This window comes from Musa acuminata, chromosome BXJ1-11 (assembly GCF_036884655.1).
Source record: "Musa acuminata AAA Group cultivar baxijiao chromosome BXJ1-11, Cavendish_Baxijiao_AAA, whole genome shotgun sequence".
Classification (NCBI taxonomy): Eukaryota; Viridiplantae; Streptophyta; class Magnoliopsida; order Zingiberales; family Musaceae; genus Musa; species Musa acuminata.
In genome coordinates this window covers 28,381,148-28,401,120 of record NC_088337.1, presented here as the reverse complement: position 1 = coordinate 28,401,120, position 19,973 = coordinate 28,381,148, and the positions used below count along the sequence as shown (strand labels likewise).

At 37.6% G+C, this 19,973-nt stretch overlaps 2 protein-coding genes across 2 annotated transcripts in view; one reads left to right on the top strand and one right to left on the bottom strand.

Moving 5' to 3' along the window:
• Positions 1-5,920, top strand: part of LOC135597517 (MAP3K epsilon protein kinase 1-like) — a 32,418-nt gene extending 26,498 nt beyond the window's left edge. Inside the window, exons 15-24 of the mRNA XM_065090546.1 lie at positions 366-545; positions 695-778; positions 880-971; positions 1,055-1,138; positions 1,215-2,032; positions 3,376-3,770; positions 3,863-3,997; positions 4,638-5,044; positions 5,159-5,273; positions 5,536-5,920. Coding sequence (XP_064946618.1) covers positions 366-545; positions 695-778; positions 880-971; positions 1,055-1,138; positions 1,215-2,032; positions 3,376-3,770; positions 3,863-3,997; positions 4,638-5,044; positions 5,159-5,273; positions 5,536-5,712 — 2,487 coding nt within the window. The 3' untranslated portion in view covers positions 5,713-5,920. The remainder of the gene's footprint in view (positions 1-365; positions 546-694; positions 779-879; positions 972-1,054; positions 1,139-1,214; positions 2,033-3,375; positions 3,771-3,862; positions 3,998-4,637; positions 5,045-5,158; positions 5,274-5,535) is intronic.
• Positions 5,921-7,067: 1,147 nt separating this feature from the next.
• Positions 7,068-18,475, bottom strand: LOC135597518 (glutathione synthetase, chloroplastic-like). The gene is made up of 13 exons (XM_065090547.1): positions 18,071-18,475; positions 17,113-17,282; positions 13,427-13,502; positions 13,130-13,260; positions 11,255-11,377; positions 11,091-11,171; positions 10,520-10,600; positions 10,348-10,417; positions 10,098-10,219; positions 8,350-8,486; positions 8,074-8,266; positions 7,848-7,989; positions 7,068-7,445 (listed from the first exon to the last, which is right to left on the bottom strand). Exons 1-12 carry the CDS (start codon positions 18,410-18,412, stop codon positions 7,866-7,868), a joined length of 1,650 nt encoding a protein of 549 aa, XP_064946619.1. The 5' UTR covers positions 18,413-18,475; the 3' UTR covers positions 7,068-7,445; positions 7,848-7,865.
• Between the last annotated feature and the right edge of the window lie 1,498 nt (positions 18,476-19,973).

Sequence of the window (19,973 nt, the reverse complement as noted above, 5' to 3'; positions counted from 1 at the left end):
TAGCATGCATGTCATGGAAAATACTTTACCATCAACTTAAAGAAGTATGAACTTGTAGCATCGTTTTTTTCTCAAAATCAAACAAAATATGTTGGACATATAAAAACACATCTAGTTTTACCCCTTCACTTGTTGATTCTGCTTAGGAAATTTATGATTATTAGACGGAAATTAGCTTTCATTAATCAGCAGTTAGTACATGCTACAAGCTATTAAGCTTTACTACTCCATTATCTTTGGACTGAATACTTTTCTTTGATTGCATAACTTTTATCCCAGTGTAAATGAAGTATATATTCCTTTATTATCTAAATTATATATCTTTTTATTATCCTTGGTGATTATTTTGTTTCTCTTCTATGTAGTCTGTCGAATTTAGCAAAATAGTTGGTTTGCTAAAGCCTGAAGCATCTGAAGATGTGCTATTGTCAGCCTGTCAGAAGCTTATGGTGTTTTTCACTCAGCGCGCTGAGCAGAAACATGTTTACATGTCTCAGCATGGTTTCCTTCCACTCATGGAACTTCTTGAAGTCCCTAAAAACCGTGTACGTTTGCTCGCACATCTACTTTGTTAGACTTTTGTACTTCACCATGTAACTTTTGTGTGCTACATGATAGAAATTCATAAAGCATCATTAGAATGACTTAGTCCATTTACATTCTTGGTAAGAACTGATCTTTGTGGCCTCCACAGGTTATATGTTCAGTACTTCAAGTTATCAATCATATAATCAAAGATAATATTGGTTTTCAAGAAAATGCCTGTCTTGTTGGCCTGGTAAGATCACTTCTTCCTGAGATTATATATTGAAGATTCTTTTTATTGTGGATATGTTTAAATGCCAGTTATGGAGTTGATCTCTTATTTGGTATATGCAGATTCCAGTTGTAATGAACTTTGCTGTGCCTGATCGTCCTAGGGAAATCCGTATGCAGGCGGCTTTTTTTCTTGAGCAGCTTTGTCAATCCAGGTTTAGGATGTCACTTCCATATATCGTTTACCTTTACAATTTACCTTCTGCTATTTCCAACTGATGGTATCATGTTCTTTTAGCACTTTGACATTGCAAATGTTCATTGCATGCCGAGGAATTCCTGTTCTGGTGGGCTTTCTTGAGGCTGACTATGCAAAGTACAGGTTGTTACCATCCTTTATCTGATGCATTTTCTGAGTATGGTTGTACGACCTCTGCTAATTTTCTCTCTGTTATCAGACAAATGGTTCATCTTGCCATAGATGGTATCTGGCAGGTTTTTAAGCTTCAACAGTTGACCCCAAGGAATGACTTCTGTCGCATTGCTGCAAAGAACGGCATACTTCTTAGGCTTGTTAACACACTTTACAGCTTGAATGAGGCAACTCGGCTAGCCTCCATTGGTAGTGGGGGTGTATCTCTTCCACCGAATGGTTCTGCTCCAAGACCAAGATCTGGTCCATTAGAACCCCCTAATCGTCCTTCTGTTGTGCAGTTTGATTCAGCAGTCTCCAACTTGGGTCAAATTGATGCTTCCAAGGTTAGGCTTGAGCATCCTTTTCAATCTGGAGCTATAGAACAAGTGCAGAATCCAGCTTCTTATTCTCAGAGGACAGATGCTACCCAGTTGGACAAGCAATTATTTGGAGGAGATAAGAATCATCCAAGTCATGCTATGTTGGAAGCTTCAAAGGAGAATGAACATTTTAGTTTGTGGGATCATGAACCTTCTCGTGTGGATATTGACTTACCTAGGCATCAAAGGGGTACAAATTCTGCTGGTAGAAGTTCTACTGATAAGCCTCCAAAGCATATGGAATTTGCATCAAATGGCCACTCTGGTGGTGCAAGCCAATTAATATCTCAATATGATCAAATTCGTCCACTTTTGAGCTTGCTGGAGAAGGAACCACCTTCTCGTCATGTCTCAGGACAACTTGATTATGTTCATCATCTTTCTGGATTGGAAAGACATGAAAGCATATTGCCACTGTTACATGCTTCAACTGAAAGGAGGACAAATGGTGAACTTGATTTTCTGATGGCAGAATTTGCAGGTATTGTTCTAGTTCTTTCTTAAAGTGCATACATTTAACACTTAATTTGATTTTTTTATTTAAAAGGGTACGAGTCTAAAGATAGTTATGGAGATATTCTTAGATCTTTCTATCTGGGCTGTTAAGTGTCAATGATATATCTGTTTATTCTTGTACGTTATCTTCATATGAAATTTGAAATGCAGATTGGGCTTAATTAACTGTTTAAGAATAATTTATGTATTAAGAACTAGATTTGCTCCATAAAGTCTGGTGGCAAGCTGATGGATCTTTTTTTAAACTTGATTATAGCACAGAGTCACAGGCAAATTTTATTTCTCCTGAGAAAATATGAATGCATTATGCTTAAACTCTAAATTCTGGTATAACTGGTATGGGTTATTTTGTTAACCTGTCTTTGCCTTCCAGTTCATATGGTTCTCATCATGATCCCATTTAAGAAGGATGCAAACCATAACCGAACACATCTGCATTTGGATCATTCATCACTAGCTAACATCTCTAAACTTTATATACTGATTTGTGAAATGTTTATATCTAGCTTTGGGTATAAAGATTTTGATGTTCCAAGATAGTGTAAATTGTATAAAGAGTTATTATGTATATGTTTATATTGTTGGGTTTATTTGTGAAAGTAGCCTGGAAATTGGGACTCCAACATTTGGCAAATGTTAGCCATTTTCTGTTCATAAAATTATTTCTATAATTTATTAGTAAAAATTTCTACGATTAGTAGCACTTTTGTAACACCCCGATTTAGTCCCACATCAGAAGTAGTCTGACAGTAGCTTGGACTCAAATATTTTGAATTATTGATTTAGCTTCAATGAAGTTAATAAGCAAATTATTTAATCAGGTCGGGTTGTGATAACTGGTATTAGAATTTACATTATTGGGGCACAGTGAGAGATTTAGTAAAAGACTACCTGTGGACAGAATTGGAGAGCATATCACGATGTGGAGCTATGCACTATACTAAGGCATGATTTTCAGCTATGTTAGGTTTTGATGAGGACATCAAGCCCTTAAGTGAGATAGATTTTAACACCCCCGACGTAGGACTTTAGTGGAGTGGGCGAAGACTTAGATTAGCTTATAAGGGTCTGATAGATGGACTATTGCTAACATAGGCTTAAGTATTTTGAGTTAGGGAATCAGGATCCAGGCTCAACCAAGTTAATAAACCAATTATGTTATCAGGCCCGGTCGTGACAACTTTAGTCTTGAAACTCCAGTTGGTGCTTCCTATGTATACTGAACTGTGATTTATATTCTTCTGGACCTTATTTCACTTGATAAATATGTAGTCTCTTCATTTTTATGATATTATATTTATTTTGCAGAGGTCTCTAGACATGGACGAGAAATTGGTAATACAGACCCTAATATGAAGCTTTCAAATAAAACAACAAAGAAGGTTTTACCCACAATGGGGTCATCTAGTTCTAATGAAGGAGTTTCTACATCTGGATTAGCATCACAGGCAACATCTGGTGTGTTATCTGGATCTGGCGTGTTAAATGCTAGACCTGGTAGCACTACTTCGTCTGGATTGCTGTCGCAGATGGTGTCTTCATCTAATGCTGATGTTGCAAGGGAATATCTTGAGAAGGTAGCAGATCTTCTGTTAGAGTTTGCACAAGCTGACACTATAGTGAAGTCTTACATGTGTAGCCCAAGCTTGCTTTCTCGCCTTCTCCAGATGTTCAATAAAATGGAACCTCCTATTCTTCTGAAGGTCACATTGAACTTCAATGAGAGTTAATAGCTCCTACTTGTTTAGGTTACTAATTCAATTTTCTGACAGGATTTATCTATCTTAAAATGTAGATCTTAAAATGTATCAACCATTTGTCAACGGATCCAAATTGTTTGGAAAGTCTTCAGCGCGCTGATGCAATCAAGTATCTGATTCCAAATCTCGAACTCCGTGAAGGACCTCTTATCTCTCAAATACATAGCGAAGTAAGTAATTTATTGCAAGTTTGCTAACCACATACAAATTTAACTGTTTTTCCTTCTTTATTTTTAGCTTCTGTGAAATTGTTTTGCATTTAGAATCCATCAAAACCAGACACTCTTATGCTTGTTTCTTGAGTTCATGATTGTAATCAAGGCTTGTAACTTTCCTTCAAACTTCTGCAAGCATTGACAACATATGCTATAGAAGAGTCAAGTGCAGCATCAGATCTTCATATATGCAAGTACATTGTTTACTTTCTTTGTCACATGATATTGACCTAGGGTCTGATTTGATGTGGCATGTTTTCTTAATCCTGCATTAAAAATGATTATTTGATCTAAATCTCCATTGTGAACAAGGATTAGATCATCCTTGCAACCTTATCTCTGAATAACTTGTGTTTTGTATATACTCCTCATGAGGCTGCAAGCACTTGAACTTTGAAAATTGAGATTTCTTCCATTTATTCTGGTAGTTATCCTTTTTTTCTCTTGATCTTTTGTGTCCCAATGCACAATCCATTGGTCATTTACTATATGGGTTTGAATGGGGGAAAGTTTTTTAAGGTTCTTAAAGTGGAACTTCTGATTCTCTTTTGGTGCAAAATGTGGCTATTTTAACTTTGTATTTTGTTACTCGAAGGTCCTCAATGCACTCTTCAACCTCTGCAAGATAAACAAGAGGAGACAAGAACAGGCTGCAGAAAATGGAATCATTCCACACTTGATGAATTTTATTATGTCAGATTCGCCACTCAAGCAATGTGCATTGCCTCTGCTGTGTGATATGGCCCATGCATCTCGAAACTCAAGAGAGCAATTGAGGGCTCATGGAGGATTGGATGTGTACTTGAACCTATTGGAGGACGAAGCTTGGTCTGGCACAGCATTGGATTCAATTGCTGTCTGCTTGGCACATGATAATGACCAGAGAAAAGTAGAACAAGCATTGCTGAAGAAGGAAGCGATTCAGAAATTGGTGAAGTTCTTCCAGAACTGTCCAGAACAATATTTTGTACACATACTGGAGCCTTTCTGGAAGATAATTACGTAAGAAACATAAAGATTATTTTCATTCTTGAGCTTTGATCTAATCTCCCTAAACTCAGAACTTTCTTACCATTTTCCTGGTTGTTGTCTTTTGATTCACAAATGAAAATGCAGGAAATCATCCAGAATAAATACAGCTATGGCCATCAATGGTTTGACGACATTGCTAGTAGCCAGACTTGATCATCAAGACGCTATTGCTCGTCTTAATCTGCTAAAACTGATAAAGGTAATCTTTGTTAGCTTGGCCAGAAAAGTGTTTGTAACTATTTGGGTGAGTTTTGGATAAAACAGCAGAGCCAGCAAGAGAGAAGCTAGAATTGTATAAGAAAAACAGGAAAAGCCATTATTTGAGTGGAAAACTAAAATTTAGTAGGAACTAGCCAAATGATGGCTCCCTGAACAGATAATTAAGAGGCTTCAATTAGATATTTGTCTTGGTTTGCTCCTTATCACAGTATTCATTGGTCCTATCTTATTTGCTACCTCAGGCTGTGTACGAACATCACCCTAGACCAAAGCAACTTATAGTAGAGAATGACCTACCTCAAAAGCTCCAGAATCTGATTGAAGAACGGAGAGATGGGCAGCGTTCTGGTGGTCAAGTTTTAGTCAAGCAAATGGCCACTGCATTGTTAAAAGCACTCCATATCAACACAGTCTTGTGAATCTGGTTCCACCCATCTTAAAAGGGAACCAATTGGATCTCTGAAAGAAATGTATTATATATTTTTTTTTGGTTTTTTTGTTCCTTTTTTTGTTTCCTGTGTCCTGTAGGAGCATCTTTCAAGAGTTTGTCTGTGCTTTCCTATCTCGAAAATGATGATGAGCAACCTTTTGTATATCAATCATGTATGTAAGTTGCTTTTTTATTCATATGATGTTCCCCTTAGTTAGGGTCACCCTTGAGCGGAACAAAGTATCATGCAAGCGTCTGTATCATATGCTAATGATGCTGCTCAGCCAGTTTTGCAGGTCACAGATTGTGATCTTAAGCATCTCATTATTCTTCCACAAGTATTTCATCTGCCAGACATCAGACCTACCTCCTAGGTATGACTGATCTCTGGAGCCTTCAAATTTGTTGTCAAATGAAATCTTACAACAAGTCGCTAAAGCTTTCAATGCCCCTGCAGTGTTGCAAGCTTGGTATGACCATCAGGGAGGATGTCTAATGACTGCCAAAAGTAAGTCCTTCAGCTTCTGGTTCCTATTATGGAGAAGAACATGCATGCTTAAGGCGCTTCTTTGAGCGATTACAGAGTGAATGCTCTACATTAGTAATTCATTTCTCATTTACATCTGTTATCTGCGTGCATTCTAATGGTGTTTTCAAGTATCCCCTCACTAAGAATTTGCCCATCTTCGTCAAATTTTGTCACTGTAGGAGCAAGATCCCAGATTTGCTTATATCATATATGGTGCTGTGAGCTTATATGTGAAATTTATAGGCCTACTTTCGAGCATTATAAACTCTGGGTGTGCCAACACAAATAACAATTGACTGGTTTATCGTGTGTGTTACGGCCTTATGGCGATGTTAGGATGGTACTATGGATTTCTTTATTGTGGAGTAGAGTAGGATCTGTAAGTTCAAATATCAGATCTCTCTCTCTCTCTCGTTGCTAGTACATCGTAGAAGAACTGGTGATCTTCCATTGAATATAATCGCATGAATTACGCATCACGGGTAAGCGTTACGACATAAGGACTTACTTTTGGCACACCCTTGATAGATCTATTTTGTGCAGGTTTCTATGTGACCGGGAGATGCATCATATGACACTCCATTGATATGAATCTTTGCTTCGGTAATTACACATTCTTGATTCTTGACCCCTTAATTTGATTTCATATGCCGCTCTTTGTAGCAATGGCGAAGTCCTCATTTGGAGATCTGCCTTTGAGCTGCAAACCTCTGATCATACTTTTAGAAGAGGTGAGTGCTGCAATCGCAAACAAGTCACTATTCAGTAGTTCATACATCCATATGGTTTACGTATGTATACCTGCTTGCCAAACATGACTTGAAGAATTGTTTGAATAATAGTGGCCCAGATGTGTGCACACACAACAATTTGTTACCGTCAGCATTTGGTTTTGCCCTTGAGAGCACCAAATATTAGTTTTCAAGTCATCCCGGAAAATAAAATAGCACATGAGCATACAATCAGCTCTGAATTGTTCATTTAGCCAGAGTTTAATTTCTGGTCACAAGTCATTCCAGTGGTGTCACAAGGATGCTCGGCTCTGGAAGAATTTATTGAGTGCATGCAGCTGAACCTTCTCATAAGAATAAGAATCAAGCTTCTCTGTGATTTGTAGAAGACAAGAAACCGTGGAGTACTTTTACATCCTGAAGAATCACTAATGACTCCTCCCAGGCCCTGCCGATGATAACCTGCAGCAGTTGATGGGATCAACTATGTTACCATCTTATCATCAATCACATAATTCTTTCAAATGTGGTTTTCCACATCCCAAGAACATTCTAATCAAATTCCCTTTATTAAGGGAATTAGGGGCCCTATAGGAGAACTGAAATTTTGGTTTAGTTCTAAAATGCTCCAACTAGACCTGAGGGCGGGGCACTGAAAGATTAGATCGATTTCCACATGGGATATTCAAGTGTATGGCCAATGTAAGGAACTGACTTGAAGGAAGTAATCCAAGTTCTTGTAGATTGTACCAGATGCTTATGTCTATTTAAACTGGTAAACAGTTTCCATCACCACACAAAACAATATTCCAATTATTTAAATTATCATGCAAATCATACAACAGAAACTAGATTTGTGATTACCTTAATAAACATGTGTCGTCATGTCAGGTAAATACTATCCAAAACCGCAAATCCAGCTGCCACCCCACCTTCATTTGATGATGAAACCTTTGTCCGCATCAGATAGCCACATTGATCGTTCATGATCACTTTATCTTTGTTCCTGTCATTTGGGAATGATTCCATGTTACTCGGCATTCAAGAGCAATCAACAAGGGAACATGGAGGCTGTTTAAGCATTAAATACCTTAAATAGGCACCATATATTCCTAGTTCCGAAATTGCATTATCCTGATGCCAAACACCTTCTCGGACCAGAAAAGCAAGAGAAGCTGTCGGAAATATTCTCTGCATCAAAATGTATGCAGCAAGTTCCTCAGTCCCTTGCTGTTGCAGCCTAATCAATGTTTCCCTTACATTGTCACCATAAATGTTGTTTCCTGGAAGTGGATTTACAGCATACCAAGTTGTCAGGAGGTGGGAGAAATAGGAAGACAAGTAGAGACTTGCAATAAAGAATAACCTCCTCCTTCTCGTTGGGGTTTGAGAACAAACAAATCAGGTTTTTCTATAGCAGACTTCACAGCATCTGGATCATCCAAACTCCACAACCCTGCAAAGCATTTCCGCACTTTTGCAATGTCCTCAGTATCAAGGAACCTGCAACACAAGCTAAAAATTACTGAGCAAGCAAAAGCATTTACTATACGAAGCAAACAACACAGATATGATTAATTTAACAGCCGCGAGAATATAATCATAGTTGTATCAACAAATTTGACCAGCTTCATTTGATCAGAACAAGGAAAACTTCTAAATTATCATATGCAGGCATAATACCCAGTTTGGTGTTTAGCTAATTCACAGGCAGTTTAGATGTCTCAATGTCAGATCACTAGCATCTTCAATAATATCTTGGTGCTTATCTCTCGAATTCGATAATATACTTCTTCATGCAACCATGGTTCGTCTTACCGGTCTGTACTGATGTACCGACTTGTCATGGACAAACATATAAACAAGATGTTCGATATAATGCTCATGTATGTCAGTGTCTATCGGTTTTATTCATGCTTTGCACCGCATGCAGAGGGCTTATAGTAGGCTTGGCGACCCCATTTTAGTTGGCTTTTATGGCTGTGATAGGCTTGTATATGCAAGTTGTGTGCAATCGTCGGGCATATGCAAAACTGCCCAAAAACAAACCATCCAAGCAACCATTTTGGGGGTTTTCTATCTCTGTAGAGTGGTGCGGAGTGTCAACCGACATAGCACCAGGAGCTACTCGGGCGACACATGACTGGATAGGCGTTTGGGTAGTGTTTGCTTTGTTCCATAGCAATGTCATATGGGCACTTGTGGAGACTTTTGACCATGGGGTACCACTTTAGACCCTTTATCGCACGACCATTTAGAATTTACGAAGTTTAAGTTTGTAATTTGAATTGCCTATTAAATGTTTACTGAAGGACTACTTGTGGGATCCTAAGCTAAACGCTTCCTCTATCTTGTCTTCACTTTTGCAGGTCCTTAAGGGACCATAAGAGGTTTCGAGGAGGCCGACGCTTTGCAGACGGACACGCAAGGGTACCGCACGACTTAAGCAAAACCAGCTAAGTTCATGATAGACTGACCATCGGTAAGGTACGTACCAACATACCGACACACGGTATAATGTGGTGTACTGACAGACTAGCATGCACCGCTCATATCAATCCCTTGTTTGATTGATACATACCGCCCATTACTGGCGTTATGTCGTGGTACGACGAACGTTGTATGCAACAAACCATGGGTTCCAACATAACCTGAGAGATATGATTGCTAATGAAGAAACCAAAAAAGATACTTTCATATTTGCTAGCGAGGGTGTAGTATGCTTATGGTGCCAATAATCATATATATTAAATTCAATCTTAAAGAGTATTCATAGTGATTGAACAATAAATTTTCACTAGGAATATGGTGTCTTATTTAAATTTATTGAGAATAAACAATCTCCATCAACTGGTAAAGACAATAACAATTCAATGCACCTTGCATTGTTCTAAACATGGGGATTTTGGTTCTAAGATTAGTAAGATAAGTTATTGCACAATGTAAAAATATAGAACATAAAACTACCAAAAGGAAAATGTGTGATTACCTAGCTTCATATAATAGCCCTATCAAGGCAAGAAGGAATGGCAATGACAGATGAGATATAAGATATAATAAAAATTTGTGAATCATTGATTTTGCCAAATAATTTATGACACAAGCAAGAAAAACCTTTCCAAGACATTTGGTTTTGCCAATTCTTGTTGAATCTTCTTTGTTCCAACCAAATGGTAGGAGATTGAGGGGCACTTGATAGCAGATGACTTTTCCATCAAAAACCTTGCTCGCCATTCCTGTGATATGAGTGTGTAAATAAAACACACAAATACCATTATAAAAGTTTACAAAAAATCACTTCAACTCATATCACAACAGAAAACCAAAGATATCTAAATAAGAGAGACTAGACGATATCACATACTGCTTCTGAAGGATAATCATTTGGCGAGTAACCAGCTCGGAAATAGATCACAGCAACTGTTTGTCCATCACTGCATTAAGGACAATAATGGCAATATATTAATGCAAATAAAACTATTATTAATTTCAACTCCATAAAGGACTTGGCTAATTTAATAGGGAAAAGTACATACACTACAAGTGATCCATCAGGCAATACATGTCCTTGCGTATCTATTTCTGATAAGGTCTTGCGGATAGTGGCCACGCCATGTGTGTTAGAATGTTAAGAAAAATGTGCTGGCAGAGGACTTGATGATGACACTACATGAAATGCTAATCCAATAAACCAAATGTCAAGCCAGATGTTAAAAAAAAAAGTGACCTCTTATAATCTATGATAATCCTGGATAAAAAGGGGGAAACCCCATATTTTGACACATTTTATCTAAGTGACAAAAAGAGATTATTTTCTTGCAACAATGCATCTGCATGATTTATGGTTTGCGAGTACCCTGTTATTAACATAAAAAAGCCTACTATATAATTGTTATTCCAGATGTCAACCAAAAGAAAAAAAACTAAAATGATATCTTATAATCTATGAAAACCAACTTAAACAAGAAAGGAAAAAACTCCATCTTTTGACAGAGACATGTGATATGATGTAACAAAGTGAGATTTCGAAGTAAGATAATATGACGAGAACCTACTATACCAAAAATGAGAAGGAAAATGTGTCAATACTCAATAGTATAAGGATATATCTCCTTCAGAACAGCACATAGCCAGTGTTGATCATACATATTGCGCTCTTCACTTTGGGCAACGACCATAACTACAGCACTGAATAAAAAGACAAAAGTGAATTAGGGAAGTCTATTTTAATTACACGTATACAATAAATAAATGTGTGTCATGTAATAAACCTGCTATTATTGTATTCATTCCATGCTTTTGCTAATGCTTCTGCAAATCGACTTACAGCCGTGTTTCCAGGAACTCTTCTTGAATCCAATCCCAGGTCCTTTCCATATTGGTTAAGTAAGATTCTGTGAAATGACACTTATTGTCAACCTCATGTATTGTAATATGTACAAAGATCACATAAAACTTCCAATGGGAAGGACAAATTGGAAAAAAAAGTTATCTAGATAGCATGCAGCAGGGATCTTATGAAAGTCCCTAGAGAAATACTCAGATAAATAATCTCAAGATTCACGCGACCCTCACTTGATTTCTTTGTTCCATGCACACTTAACAATTTTCCATTTCAAACCCTGCTTCAGCTAGCAACAAAGGATCCTTTTAACCTCAAAAGAATCCTTTTACTTACGTTACCTTACTCCAACATTAATTTGATGTTGATATATAACAACAATATGAAGACAGTCCATATAACAGAATTGAAGGCTATAAAATTTAACAAAAGAAACGCTTGAAAAGCTCCTATCTTTCATATCCCACTCAATCAAAATCTTAAGATGGTACCTAAATACCACAATGGAAATGAAAATTATAGCTGGATTGGATGTTTTGGTTGGTAGTTATAGCTGTCTCACTCCAGTTTTAATTTAAAAAGTACAAACCTTATTAACGCCAAAAGATATTAGCACATACCACTCATGTCATGTGAGAAAAAAACATATGAATAGGCAACACGGTCATGTTTAAAGCCCTGAATTGATTATACGGGTCACATTCTAGTACTTTTAAGATGATCATATCCTGCTCTAACGTTTCTATCCTAATCTCACTTATCATCAGTTTTACTTCGGAACACACTTCAAAATTAACTGATCCATGCTCACAATTGTAATAATTGTTCTTATTGCTAGGGTTTTGAATACCGGTCTGTACCAATGTACCGAGCTCTGCTCGGTATGGTACGTGCCAATATGTATTATTGGTATGCTAGGGTGTACTATCGGTACACCCTAAAACCTTAAAAATACCTCCATCTACCACGCCAGGGCATACCGACCGGTATGACTCAGTAATGGTCGAAATCCGAGACGATATCGGTTGGTATGCCTCAGTACCAATCGATACGCCTCAGTATCGGTCAAGACACTAGTACCGCCACGTAGAGGACGGTCCGCGTATTGGTATCATCTTGGACCAGTATGTACCACCCGTACTGAGCGATACACATCAAAATTGAGAACCCTGCTTATTAGATATATCAATAATCATAAATGCCACATTTGATCTTACTGAAAGATAAGAGTGACAAATAGTAGAGATGAATCACACCAAGTATGTGGCAAAGGAAAGATTCCAAGATGATGTGGCAAAAAATTGTACTGAAGATTTAAAATTTTACGACCAAAATCACGAATGTGATGGAAAAAAGATGAGACCCATGTAGCCAGTAGCAAAAGGTTGGGATTTTACAACTTGTACAAAAATGATGAGACAAATACAACATGATAGAACATTATGAACTGAGGTCAATCATGAGAATGGAGAACCAACAAGAACACACAAAAAATTCATACTTCCTTCTTGTAGTTACAGACTCTGCCCATCAACTTGTACAAAAATGATGAGACAAATACAACATGATAGAACATAATGAACTGAGGTAGACCATAAGAACCAACAAGAACACAAAAAAAAAAATAATACTTCCTTCTTGTAGTTGCAAACTCTGCCCATCAAGTTTACCAAACAAGAAAGACAACCTTTTGGTTCAAGCTGCTAGTTTATACAATCATGGTAATCTAGATGCATATTCTGTGAAATACATGGGCTCAAATTTTTTTTAAAAAAAACGGCAAGGAATTTAGAGAGTACTTAACCTGTGAAGCTCACTGACTAGGCAACTAAGACCAGGAAATGAAGATGAAATGGTGTTCAACTCTATTTGCAAAAGAAGATTTGTTTCAGCATCCAGCATATAATCAGACCGGTGCAAACCCAAACGAATATCCTGAAAACTTGGTGAAATATAATTAGATCAAAGCATAAGAAATAAATAAAAAAAATATAGAACTCTTCTATTAAAATTTGTTCACATAATTCTCTGTTCTTCACTGCTAAATCAATTAACTTATGACAAAAATAAGAGAAATTGACAATCGAGGTGAGAGAATCACTTCTGTTTTATTTATTTCTAGCATCTTCGAGTGGATGTCAAGAAGTCTACTTGTAAATGCATCCACCTTCTTCGTTCTGCATTAGCAAACCAATCATGACAATTTAACTCACTGTTTGTCAAGGGTGCAAATATAAGGCCAGCATCTAAAGTATTTAAGCATTCCATTACCAAAAAGAAAGTGAATTTCACTGCCATATAAATGAAATTCAGTCAAAACAGAATTATTTCAGTAAACACAGTATTGTTGACGGGTGCTCATGTAGGCGCTCGAGTGAGGCGAAACTCGAGCACCTTGAATTGGTCCCAGTAGGCGAATGGAAGTGAGCGCAGCCCAAGCGTGTGCCTGAACCCGAGCATTGAACTGCTCAGGTGTGCTTCCCGTCTCTTCTTCCCTCTTATCATCACTCTCCCTCTTTGGAGCTAATGACAGAATACACCATGTAGTTAGATCCCTTTAGCATCCCAGTCCCTAGACTTAAAAAATTTATATTGGAATCCCTATAGTTATGAAAGTGAAACATCTAACTCCATTTACCCTAACATCGTTGGTTTTATTGACGGAAATACGAAAACAATGGGCAAAAAAATAATTTCAACGTCCTAATTATGTTTTAGGTGGTGGCAGACGACGACACCACTGGGGTCCGCAGGTAACTATTGTGGATGAGAAAGGAGAATGGTGGTGAGACATGAGGCAAACGAAGAGGAAGACGATGACGCAGATGTCGTCAGCATTGACATAGTTGCCAAGCGACGTTGACAACGTCTACCTCGTCCTCTTTCTTCCATCCCTTTGCCTCATCTCTCGTTGTCGCTCTCCCTCCTCATCCACAATAGCCACCCGCAACCCCCAATAGTACCGTTGTCCACCACCACCGAAAACATAACTAAAATATTAAAATTACATATTTGCCCATCGTTTTCGTGCTTCTGTCGATAAAATTGATGGCATTAAAGTAAATAGAGTTAGATATTTCACTTTCATAATTATATGGGTTACAATGTAAATTTTTTAAGTCTAAGGACCAAGATGCTAAGGAGGTCTAACTATAGGGGATAATCTACAAATAACCCCTCTCTTTCTCCTTCTCTCTTGCCCCCATCGAGCCTCCTCGATACCTCCCTCGCCCCCCCCTCCTCCATGCTTCTCCCCCCTTCCCCCTCTCCTTCCCTCCAATTGGCACTCTCCCTCCTCATCCTCCTCCACCATGGTCTATCATCAGCCCTCACCAACAGCTCTCATCCCCATTCCCTTCTCCCCCATCCTTCCCTCCAGTTGTTGATCTCCGTCTTATTCCTCCTCGTCACACCCCACCAAGCCTCACCATAGCCCCCCTCCCCCTCCCTCCTCTTCTTCCTCCATACTTCTCCCCCAACAACACTCTATATGGAACTCGTTTATTATCTCATTTTTAGTATTCATATTTCTCCTTAATTATATTTTTTATAATTTTAATATTCACAAATGCCTTGCTTCGCTCAGACGAGTACCTAATGCCTTGAGCATTTTGGCACCTTGATGTCTTTTAGCGCCTAGCACCTTTGATTGCACTGACTAGAATTTTAGCGCAAACTTCAAAAATCAACACAACTATAATTAACTAGCTTCACTCCAAAGAGGAAAAGGACACAGTTGGCAAGAAAAGATGTGCATGTTGAAGTTATTATCATTTAATGAAATTCAGAGGGAAATTAAAAACGTATAGATAGAGTAACCTAACATGATGAAATTTAGCAGATAAACCTGTATATCAACATTGTCCAAGGCCATGGTGGCCAATTATGGATTAGCAAAAATAGATTAAAACAGCTTTCAAAGACACTGTTATGCTTGGTTCTGGTGCATATGCATGTAGCCCATTAGATCGTTATAACATAATATGATACGACGCAAAGTCCAACGGCTACCTAATAGGCAAATTCATCTTCTCATTCGAAAGCCTCTTTTAGTTAACCAATAACATCTAAACAACAGAATTAGCAAAAGATACAACTTAATCCAGCATCATGCCTCGCAGGCAATTGCTGTAGACCTTGCTTATGACCTTGAATGTAATCACCTTATGTCATGTAAGATATTTCAATATCAATTGTACCCCTTTTAATGGCATCAGCCAAATACTAGCTTGGACAGGAAGATATTTCTTCATGGTCCATGACATACTAATATGAAAAATGACACTGATATTGAACTCTTTAAAGGCAAATAAACCAAAAACCTAAATCTTGGTTTGAACTTATTTATGTGTCATCCTTGTATGATACTTTTTATTAATCTTCATTTGGTTAAAGGGAACCTACTTCCAATTATTCTTTTTGGATAATTTCACAGAAAAATGACCCTATTGTATGAGCATCAGTGTAAACTTAAGTAGATGGGAAAGATTTAACTCAACCTCATATGTAGAGCATTAAACAATGGGCACAAAACCTAGTTCGATATGAACCAAGCGTATACATGCACTGGAACCCGAAAGCATAAAAATCTTGGGCTACTGAACATTTTCACAACTGCATAGATTAATATCTTCCAGGTAGAGGTGAACATATATATCAATAGGTAGAGTCAAGAATGCAAATAATTCGATGGAGATAATCACTGAGGTTATGTGGCTGATTGGATCAGGATTTAGATCTGCCCATTTCCAGAGTCGGTAATTAGTTCCATCAAATTACTCTAAGAAACTCCAAGGACCAACCCCCCTCTACTAGCAGCTAATATACATTAATATTAACAGAAATTAGTAATCTGAAAGATGTGTGCGGTCAACCTTAGCTGCACCCATCATATTTAATCCAGTCACGCCGCATGTATATACAACTCCTAAATATTCTTAGCAACTAGCATCAGAGGTAGTAATATACAAGTTAGGCTACCTGGAATAATATGTGTAGTTCGCTGTGAAATAGCAGGCTAGAAAGAATGCATTTTTACCGGAATTGTTGATGAACCTTTCTTAAAAATTGTGATTTATTAAGAACATGTGAAAATTTGCAAATATCTTCACATGGTATTTTAAAAGGAGATTCTCATTATAACGTAAACTACAAAGCACATGATAGAAGATAACGCATGACGGCAAATTAAATGTTCTATGATATGAACAATATTCCTTAAGCTTAAAACTTCATCACAAAACTACTAATTGTAGAAAATTTCAGCATGCTAGTAGTTAAAGCTGAACTTGAAGAAGTAACCATCCTTGGTTATCTGTAACAAGCCAATTATTGTTATTTGTAGGTATTCAGATCAAGGTCTGTCATACTGAAGCGTACCGCCCATACCGGGCGGTACGTACCGGTCCGATAGGTTACCGGTACGCAGACCGCCCGGTACCGCTACAGTGCTACAGTATTTTTTACTACAGCACTATGGCAGTGCTACAGTATAAAAAATATAAAATTATTCGATACACCCTGATGTACCGTCCGGTACACCGGTACCGTACCGTACCAAGCCCGGGTCGAAATACCGGTACAGTACGATACGACGAATCTTGATTCAGATATTACATATTATTGATAATTTCATGTTGCTCTTCTAAGTCCAAATAACACAGTCATCAACCACTACAATTACCAGAATTAACGATTCATCAGTCATACTGAAAATCAGAACAGTTAGTAATCAATCAAGAACTATAACAAAATTCAAATAATGCTCAGCTGCTGAAAGAGGAAAACCTAGATAAAGAATCTTGCAAAAACTTTCCGTCCAAGCTCACACGGTCAACAAGCTCATTGAAGATAGGAGCTAATTCACACGCTTGCCTCCAATGGGCTTTTGGGAATGACATGGGCAGTAGAGCAAATGGTGCATGAACTAGACCGACACCAGGGACAGTTCCTGAATTCTGCATTGTACATTTATCCAACAATGAGTTGCAGGTTTATGTAATTCCATATTTCTTTTGCATCTGATATCAACACTAGTCAACATTAAAATTTACAGAAGCATCTTAACAATAGACTACTTGCACTAAAAATTAAAGAAGCGGGGCAAAAGAATATTAAATCCTATCAGGAATGTGAAGGCAGAAAACTTGTTAAGCATACACGGTTCACATAATAATCAAGATTCACGAAAAAAAAATTTCTACCGCAACAAAAGGAAAGTGCTGAAATCAATATACTGCAGAATCTTCTACTTTTTTGCAACGAAAGCCTAGTAAGATTTCATCCGAAGTCAACATGAACAGAAATTGGCACTTATTCTGCAACGCACTCTCCTATACTGAGTCCCAATGGACGTGTCTAATCTGAAAAAAGATAAAAGAATAAAAAGGAAGATAAGATTATGAACACAAACTGGGTGAATTTACAGTCTACTCGACAAGTATGTTTATCTATGAGGAAGTGCGATCACTCCAATCACCATCTTTCGTTGTCTTCTTTTTCTTACAGTAATACAGGGAGAACAAATGGTTAAGCCTTCACAATACAAAGAATTATCATATAACCTAACATGTGAGAAATCATGGCATTGTAAAAGGAAACAAAAGATGAAGTCTTGTGACTGAGGCGTGAATTCGTTGAAGATATGTAACTAATAATAATCAGAGAACCAAACAGCAAGGGAGACAAAGATTTCATCTTGCAAAAGCAAACACAAATTTCAGCGTGGAGAAAACCGAGACGAGACCTGGACGCGCCTGTCCCCGACGACGAGACCGTGGAGGGCGCTCCAAACGAGAGCATCGTACATCATCTTCTCAACCAAGTCAGAAGGAACGCCACGATGGAGGGTCGCAGCCGCCGCGATATCGTCCGTGGCCTCCTCTAGGTCACTGGACCCGAGGCATCGCGGAGGATCCATTGCCCGACGCGGCGCGCGGAGGTAGGTGGCGCGCGGAAAGGACTTGTGACGGAACCGGAGGGCGCGGGGATTGGAGGCGGCGGCGGCGGCTGCCCCGTTCCTGGAATCGATGGGAACGGCGAAGGACGGACACGATTGGCGAAGCCAGAGGAAGCCGCCAACGGTCATCGATTCCTCCCTATCTCTATGAAGTGGCGCGATCGAGTGGATCTCCTCGTCACCTCCACCACACAAACCGACACCGCCTCCCCCTCATTGTCCTTTTTATTCTGCTGAGCGAAAGGATACCTGGCCTGGTCGATCAGGAGAAGTGGGTCCCTTTCCTGGTACCACCGCTACCTCCAGTAACAACGAAGGTAACAAAGGTGGTGAAGTGCTTCTTTGTTAGTGTAGAAAAGTGAACCCTCCAATAAGGGTTTAAAAATATTTGGATAAAATCGGATTCGAATATTATATTATTATTATTATTATTATTATTATATATATATATATATATATATATTCGGTGAATTTTCGAGAAAAACTTAATATTTTTAAGATTTATTTTTCTTTTCAGAGGATATCTCTTTTTCATATTTCCCAAAGGGTGCCACTCATTTATTGTAATATTTGAAATGTCCTCTGAGATAAATGGAACAGTATTAAATAAAGATAGATGGTAAATCTGTTAATGAAATTTATATTATCAATTATAATATTTTTAATAGACAAAACTAAAGTAAATAACTCAAAATCTAATATAAATCAGTTTATCTATCTAAAAACAGAGTTTCAAATAGGCTTACTTATTGGTTTAGGAATGAGAACAATTAAATGGTGAAACTTCTATATCAGTTACATCATGCCTTATAGTTTCATCAAACATTATAAGTCAATCAAAAAAATATTATAATTGAGATAAATAAACTCAATACCCAACAGAAACTAACTCATATAAAATAGAAAATATTTTAAATAGTTATCTTTGTTTTGGAACAAAAACAATCAATATATTAGTTATAAAATAATTCTATTCAAAAAATATTATGACTGAAAATTGAACTGATTCACACTATAGACTGATCCATAAAGTTAAGAGTTTAAAGTGACATACAAGTTTATGTACTTTTAATTGAATTTATAATCCAAGTAAAAAATACCTTAATAATTATATTTGGATTTGCCCCTCTAAATAGTGACTTGTTGATATTATATTAAATAATAACCATATATAATACTTTCTTGAGTCAATAAGCCCAAATTAAGTCTTCTATCACTACTGTTTTATATGGTCATCAAAGTTCCAACAATTGGCATGGAGATTTAACTCATGCAGATGAATGATCTCTTAGTATCTCAGTCGTCGGACTCCATTGCCAACTTCTTGTCAATCATCTTTCTAATATAAAAATGGCTATTATGATAACTAAGAAGCGATAAGGGTGTTTTTTTGGCAATATCTTTCATGTACTCTTAACCATTCTTAGGGTAGAGTGAAATTATCGCATCTTTCCGTCTCATCTTCTTGAAAACAGATCCTTTTTGAGCAAACAATATTCACGACAATGTTAGTACGATACTTAATTAATAAATAATTTGGGAAGAAAGTCTATGTGAATATTCAATGGTAAACACATATTTGAAGGTGATAGTGATCCTTTACACCCTGATAGAGTGAGCTGGCACGGTTTGATTCAGCCCCGGATGCGTAAGATCATCCACCTCCAGTGAGTCGGGTTCGAGCTCTGGC

Excerpts from the sequence above, each read along its gene's own strand:
- LOC135597518 (XM_065090547.1), bottom strand. The coding sequence starts at position 18,412 with ATGACCGTTGGCGGCTTCCTCTGGCTTCGCCAATCGTGTCCGTCCTTC. Across the intron at positions 11,378-13,129 it reads CTAGTCAGTGAGCTTCACAG|AATCTTACTTAACCAATATG; the intron begins GTTAAGTACTCT and ends GTCATTTCACAG. Across the intron at positions 8,487-10,097 it reads AAACCAAATGTCTTGGAAAG|GTTCCTTGATACTGAGGACA; the intron begins GTTTTTCTTGCT and ends CTTGTGTTGCAG.